This window comes from Mercurialis annua, linkage group LG1-X, assembly GCF_937616625.2.
Source record: "Mercurialis annua linkage group LG1-X, ddMerAnnu1.2, whole genome shotgun sequence".
Taxonomy (NCBI): domain Eukaryota; kingdom Viridiplantae; phylum Streptophyta; class Magnoliopsida; order Malpighiales; family Euphorbiaceae; genus Mercurialis; species Mercurialis annua.
Genome location: NC_065570.1, coordinates 70,129,724 through 70,137,381, shown reverse-complemented (window position 1 = coordinate 70,137,381; position 7,658 = coordinate 70,129,724). Strand labels below are relative to the sequence as shown.

Sequence of the window (7,658 nt, the reverse complement as noted above, 5' to 3'; positions counted from 1 at the left end):
TAAAGGTAGTGATTTTATATGTAATTACCCTAATTAGAATGGAGTCGTTTACTAATTTTTCAGGTAATTTACTAGTTAGAAATTTATGTATATGTTTATATATAAATGCTTAACTAGTTGAACCGGTTATTAAACCAATATGGCCATATTGATTTGTCCACCAGTTCAATTTTTAAAACGCCAGTGATATAGATCACCATTTCTTCACCCAAAAAAGGGATGTGTTCATTACAGTAATTACTGGAGCGGACAAAAGAAAGAAAAACCATGCAATTTTGTCCAAATATTTCCAAAATTATCATCCAGTGATCTATAATTTCTCAACAACCAAAACCTACGTGCCTGACCACCTAACTCTGACCCATGTGCTCAAACCCAAAATGATAATGCAACCAACTATTCTCATTTCAGCCTTCCAGGCTCTAACTTTTACAAAATAAATGTATGTTTACACTATCAATAGCTGGATACTCCAGGAATTACTATACAATGTCCGTATCCAGAAAATACCTGACCTCCCGGAGAAGCTACATGGAATGATGAATCCAAAACACGCCATAGCATAGCCATCCCTTGAGGCACAACCTGAATGAACAACTGTTTTATACAGGATATATTAGCATCCCGAGCACAGAAGAAGGCTCCCGCGAGGACAGGAGGAGTTGCCTATCAAAAGAAGTTAAAGCGAGGAAGAAAACTTTCTTGCCCAGATTATCTCACAATTGATGCTTTTATATACACTACAATACAACAGATTTCTAAGGGCAAGTACCCTACAACTTAAATGAAACAAAATAATGAATTGATGGGACGGGAGGGGAGGGGAGAACAAAAAAGAACAAAAGAAACAGGTGCTGGCCTATGTTCATCTCGCCTAATCGTCGTCTGAGGTACAAAATGTGTCGAGACCGTACTTCCCTCACTCCCTTTAAGGTTGGGAAGAAACTGACATGGCGCCCTCTGATCTGCGTGCCGCCTGGCCAGAGACCGAGGATTTGTCTGATCCACGTACATTATATTTTTCATACACCTTTTCACGATTCTCTGACCACCAAGTCTCTGCTTGGTGCTCCCCAAATCTTCTTCGGCTGCAAAACATTTAAATAATCAGATTGCAGTACAATAGTTATAAACCAAGATAGTTTTATAACAGATCCAGAAGGTAACATATTTTTCCGCATCTTATACCACTAGAGCAGAATAAAATGAATCTACCATATCCGAGAAAATATTTATTGCATGGCAATCAGCAAACCTACAGAAATCTGAAATTCACCAGCTTATCATATCAAATATTTTGGTAGTCAACAAGTCTTACAACATCTCCAACAGATTCATTAAAAGAGTCAAAACTCTTTATTCAAAAAGTTTGTCAATAAATTAAGAGTTCAATAGACTCTTTATTAAGCAAATTTAAAATCAACACTTGGTTAGCTCTGTATCTAGAGAATCAATTTTCACTCCCTATTTCATATTAAATTAATAAAATTTCAATTTCTAAAATTATTTAATTATTTATTTATATAGCACAAGAAAATGAGAGAAAATTAAATATGTAAAGTACCACACATCAACAATTATGGAGGGAAAAGTTACCTAAATCGCACTCGTTTAAGATCTCTAGTTCCATCACGCAAGGCCACTAGTGTTATATACACACCAGGCTCATACTGTTCAATCCACTCAGCCTCAACTTGATTACTGCTAGCAACTGATGCTGAATCCCTCGATCTAGCACCATGCTCCCCATCATGGAGAGACCTAGATTCTTTCCCATCAACACCGTCAGGCACATTATGACCAAATTGAACTCCACCACCATTTGACAGTCTGGCATCTGAATGGTCATCCCTTCCATTAGTTGGAAATGAATCCCGGAATGAATAGGCTGGACCTTGCACTCCGTTTGACAATATAGAGTCGACTCTCGTGGGGGAAGCCAAGGAAGTCATACTTATAGAATCAGATCTTGAATGCCTCTCTCCATTTGCATCAGCATGATATAAACCATTCGGCTCAAAGCCATTTGTTAGGTAAGCTGCTTTCGTGTTTTCGGTGTCATAAACGCCAGGTGGTAATCTCTCAGCCATATCCTTCAGCTGTGGTAGTTAAGTAAAAATGAATATTTAACTAATTGTTAAAGGTTTCATGAACAGATATTCACAAAATCATTAACATTATCAACAGGTGATCATCTTTACACATTTTAACAACTACATGCAAAGTATACAGCTAATGTCAAGCAGTGTGTCCCAATTCTAAAGAAAACTCTTGAATCCTGAATCAGATCTCATGGAAGAAATGAATACGTGATTAAAAATTATATAGGGATATGTTTACCTGTGCAGTAAGTGATTTTATAACATCTTTTGCAGCTTTAGATTTGGAAGATTCTTCCGCAGCTAACGCCATAGCTTCTTGTATCTTCTTTCCTGATTTCTGAAGTTCCGATTCTTGAAATTCGCATCTTTGTTTCAGGTTCTCAACCTACACCAAATTTTAACCTCAAATTTCAATGTGTTACCCACCAAAGTCTATCCCAAACAAAAAATCCTCAACCAACTAATCCCACCAATCAAAAAAAGTCAGAAGCGACAAGAAAAGAAGTAATCGTCACTCAAGAAAATGATATTAATATTTTAAGGAGTACAAAAAATCGCCTAAAGCACTAAGCATATGCATAACTAACTTGCAAACTTGATATTCAAACAAAAAACTTGCGAACTTGTTCCAATATACCTGTGCACGCAACTTGAGCACTTCTTGGTTCAAAATTTCATTTGTTTTCTTCAAACTATCAGTAACACTTTTCGAAAAGGAAAGTCCTGACGTTGTTGGAACTGGTGTAGCAGAACGTGGAGGACTAGGTCTCCTTGAAAAAGGTGACACAGACCGGGAACTAACCCCAGATGGTGTAAGAACTGGTTTTGGAACTTTTGCTCGCATATCAACAGCGTTAGACAATACAGCATCTTTCAGCTGTAACAAAGAAGGTGCTTGAGATGAGCGAACAAGAGAAAAAGTATCAGCTTTCTTTCCTTGTTTGGCTGCTTTGCTATCTAACTGCTTAATCAAATCCAAATTTGAGGGAAATGCAGACTTTGATAGTCTTATCTCGGCTTTGTCTAGCCTGTCCTTGTTTTCGCCTGAAAGACGAGGAACAGAATTCTTCCTACTGTGATTACTAGCCTCCGATACCTTGTTAAGCTTTACAAAACAAGAATCACATACACGATATGGTTTTCCTGGATTAGGCGCTAGAGCTGCTCTTGTTGCTTTTTTGGAACTGCATGAATGGCAGTGCACAAGACCACAATTATAGCAGTTATGTCTCTTTCGAGTAAACCCAAAGGCCTGCCTACATGATGAACATTGCGACTGCTCAGCACCCGAAACCCACTTATGAAGACATATAGCTGCAGTGTAATTTGCACCACAAGCAATGTACTTTACATGTCTGTCCTTCAAAGCTTCAACTAGAGCCGGTGTTTTACGATCCTCGACATCACCATGGCCCAGCCTCCCGTTGGCACCCTTTCCCCATGAATAAACTTCGTTCCTGGATGTTAAAATTGCCACATGATATGCACCACAAGCAATTTCTTCAACACATTCTCCAGAAAGCTTATCTTCTACCAAGCAAGGTAGCTTCCCATCAGCATAAGGATTCCCCAGTTGACCATAAACAGTACTACCCGTGGTAAATACATGTCCTGATGTGGTCAAGCCAACAGTCAAACTATGGCCACAGGCAATTTTGTGGAAGTTGTAATCAATTAATGCTGGTACACAGGTCGGTTTAAGCCGAGGTTCCTTGTCTCCATGTCCAAGTCGATTTTTGTCCCCATCACCCCAAGTAAACAACTTTCCAGATGAAATACTGGAACTAGACTGCGTGACAATAACCTCCACAATAGCAGCAGTATGCCACACCCCACATGCGACAGCAATTGTCCTTAACCCAGTAAGAGAATCTACTTCTCTAGGATAAGCAACACTTTCTCTATCACCATGTCCCAACACACCAAATGTTCCATCGCCAAAAGTAAAAAGCTGCCCTGTTGATGTTACTAAGGCTGTATGCCAAGGACCACAAGTAACTGAAGCAATTTGAAGTCCCTCAAGTGGACCAGAAATTCTCTTGGGTATCCAGTGGCTGACGTCAGTACCATGACCAAGAAGCCCAGCGTTATGTGTGCCATCTCCCCATGTGTAGAGTTCTCCAGCCATTGTCACAGCACAAGTATGAAACTCTCCACATGATACGAAGTCGACAGTGCTGACAGCCAAAGATTCAACCAGACGAGGTTGAATAACATCCCTCCCAACACCATGGCCAAGCCGGCCACCAGATTCTTCACCCCATGTAAACACTTCACCTTGCCTTGTTACTAGCGCTGCATGCTTTACCCCACAAGCTATATGGTGCACATCTAAAACTACATTAGACTCTAAAGGCCTTGGGAGAAGCACATCTGCCCTAGTGCTAAAATAATTTGAATTTTTATCGGCCCCAAGCTTGACGGTATTATCATAAATGACCTCACCCCATATGTATACGTCGCCTAAAGCATCACAATCCTCTGGTGCAGAACCGTGACTGGAAGTGCTTGGGGCACTAGAAACACTAACCCGAAAAGCATCTGAACCAGATCCTTTAACTTGCATATTTGTGTTGTCTGATGGTACATGTGACCGATCAGAATTTGGAGAATTTTCTGGTCGGAAACTTTTTGGAGAAGAATTTGTATTAGAACTAACAGAAATATCTGGAGAGCAAATATCTCGAGTAACACTAATGGAACTGTCTCTTGCACTACTTGATGTTAAGTCTCTGCCATCCTGAAATTAATTCAAACATAATTACACCAACGACACCAACTGCAGAAGTTTAAAATGTGAAATGACATCACAATCGTTACATTTTTAACCTCTTAATATTGCCATTCCAATAAAAAATAATTGCAGCATATACCTTTAATAGCAATAGACATCATAGCCACAAACACACCAAAAGATCCTTGCATTATTTCTCATCAATTAAGGGTACTGTAGCAGATAACAGAGTAAATCCTAACTAACTACATGCGTTAGACAGATTAGAACAAACAGCCTTATCTTCACAAGTTGACACCTCTCTCCCTCCAATTTTTTTTTTTTAAAAAAAACTCAAATTCAATATGCTTTTGGATGTTAAATACTAATGATCTGTTTGGGCATAATGCCATATAAACATGTACTCTTTCTGAACCAAGACATTAACACAAATCACAGTGAAAGAAAAGAGGGTTCAAGACTGCATGCGCAAAGGGAAATGAACAGATAAACAGTATATTAAGGTAGATAGGATTACATCAAGGTAGAGGCCTCCATCATTCCATCCATCAATTTTGGAGCGTCCACCTTGCCCAGAGGATATTAGTGCCTTTAAGCCCGCAATCCAAACTTCAGCCTCACCTTTGTCCTTGCAGATCTAGAAGGCAACAGCATATAAAGTTCACTGTTTAAAAAGATGATACAGGAACCGAAAAGCAATTATATAACGTCATCACCAACCAGATCAAGGGAACGTTTTCCGTCGTCGTAAATAAGGGAAAAAGATAAATAGTCCTTTTCTGGACGAAGATAACGTTGGAAAACAGCCTGGCAGAAGAGATGAAACGATTTAAATGACAGTTGGAGTATATAAGAGCTTTGCTGGTGAATTAAACAATAAATATCACATAAATCACCAAACTGCTGTAAAAGGTATACAGGAATCTTACAGTTCTTTGTCCAGGAATAATTTTAGAGACAAAAGCTAACTTCAAATTTCTTTCACCGCTACTTGAAATCCAGATTAAAGTTTTTTCATCCTGTGATTTATATACATGAGAGGAAGTACAATAAAAAAGGGTGACATTGATACAGTAAACAAATATGAGCAGAGCATGGAATTACACTATCAGAAACCAAATTTACGAAAGCATGATAACCATAGGAGAATGAATACAATAAGTAAACATTGAATAATCAAAACGGAATTTTTCAATTTTTAAGCAGGATGTTTAGGTCATAAGTCAAAGCCCTGAAGCATGCGGCCTCTTCATGATAAAGCAAACCAGGGAATAAGCAGGTTGCAAACCATAAACACGAAATATATTCATACAAGCATCAAGAAGAACTGAAGAATTTAGTGCCTGAACAAACAACATATAGAATCAGAACAGCAACATATATCAACTTGAGCATAAAAAATGAAAGAGGTTAACAGAAAATCCCATGAATAACCTGTCTTGCTAAAGTTTCTTCAAAACTGGCAAGCTCCCTATTTCACATTCTACAGCCCCCGCAATTATCCATGTACACAGGCATAAAAAAGCAAACATATCTTGTATAACCAACCTCGACCAACTGCACAGTAACAACTAGATGCACCAACAGACAAAAAGATGCAGACTAACTACCAATTAAAAATCTTGCTCAGTGAAATTTGTGACTCGGGTAAGAAAAACAAGCCTTGAAATTTTACATAATGCAGAACACAATTCATTGTAAAATTAACAAAATCAATACTTAAGCACAATTAACATTATAAGTTCTTCAAAGCACATTTTAAATTTCTCAAATTCCAACTAAAAACAAGCAGAAAACTATGTAGTATTCACATCTATGAGTACCCTTTGATAAATAAAAGAGTACCTATACTAAAAACTTACATGAGAAAGTCTAAACGGACAAAACTTAGGCTTTCCTTTACGACCATATTTCAAAAGCTGAGCACCCTTCTTCAAAGCAATTAATGCCTGCCAAAAACGCAAATCAAGATCATTCACATTTCTAAAAAATTGGTACAATTAGTGAATTCTCTCATCCATTGTATATTAGTTGCACTAGGCAGGCACGTTTTTACTTCTCCAATCTGTATTGTTGTGTTCCCTCCAAATAAAAATTAAATTACTAAAAATAGGCACCTTATTAATCAATATAGAGTTTTTTTAAAAAATCATTACCCAACAGATTAATCAGTAATTCTTTTCTTTTTGCAACAATTTACTACGAAATTCACATGCATTTTGAAGATAAAAGAAAAATTACTAAGCAAAAAATTAAAAAATAACACAGAAAAAAATTCTAACATTAAGTAAAAATAAGCAAAAAATAAAAACAGAACACTTCAATTTTTATTTTTTGGCAAAAAGGTAATAGAAGTGAGGAGAGGGACCTGGTCGATGTCACGTTCTGCATTATTAGGGTAAGAAACAAGATCTGCCATTCCATGTGAAGAAATTTACGAAAACGCCACCTCCCTCTCCGATCGTTCACCGGAGTTCCGTTCATTCTATTACCATCTAAACATCTAACCACTACCTCTCTCTCTCTCTCTCTAACCCCTTCTAAAACTTCAACAGATCTTTCTATATATTTACAAACCTTAGTCAAACCCAAATTTTTTCCAAGTCAAACTCACTGACTCAATGATCGGCAGCCAGCCGTCGAGCCACTGCCTACTTAAATAGCTATTTTCCGGCCAATGAACGTGGTTTTCAGGAAGGACACGAGGTTGCGAAGTGAACGGCGTCGTGTCGGAGAAGGCGGAAAAAACGGGTAGAGGAGAGAAGAGAGAGAAGGAGAGTTGGGTTGTAGTAATTAAAATTAAAAAGGAGGAGAAGTACGGA

General features: G+C 38.0%; 1 protein-coding gene across 1 annotated transcript; it reads right to left on the bottom strand.

Moving 5' to 3' along the window:
* Positions 1–254: 254 nt before the first annotated feature.
* LOC126657399 (PH, RCC1 and FYVE domains-containing protein 1-like) lies at positions 255–7,658 on the bottom strand. Its single transcript, XM_050352077.2, has 9 exons — positions 7,205–7,658; positions 6,699–6,785; positions 5,766–5,855; positions 5,557–5,643; positions 5,354–5,473; positions 2,740–4,842; positions 2,341–2,487; positions 1,597–2,099; positions 255–1,088 (listed from the first exon to the last, which is right to left on the bottom strand). The coding sequence occupies exons 1-9, from the start codon at positions 7,253–7,255 to the stop codon at positions 929–931; spliced, it is 3,348 nt and encodes a 1,115-aa protein (XP_050208034.1). The 5' UTR covers positions 7,256–7,658; the 3' UTR covers positions 255–928.

What these genes read in the sequence shown, in the direction of transcription:
- LOC126657399 (XM_050352077.2), bottom strand. Translation starts at nt 7,255, where the DNA reads ATGGCAGATCTTGTTTCTTACCCTAATAATGCAGAACGTGACATCGAC. An exon ending in CAGAACGTGACATCGACCAG is followed by an intron (nt 6,786 to 7,204) that starts GTCCCTCTCCTC and finishes CGTTTTTGGCAG; the next exon opens with GCATTAATTGCTTTGAAGAA. An exon ending in ATGGAGGCCTCTACCTTGAT is followed by an intron (nt 4,843 to 5,353) that starts GTAATCCTATCT and finishes AATTAATTTCAG; the next exon opens with GATGGCAGAGACTTAACATC.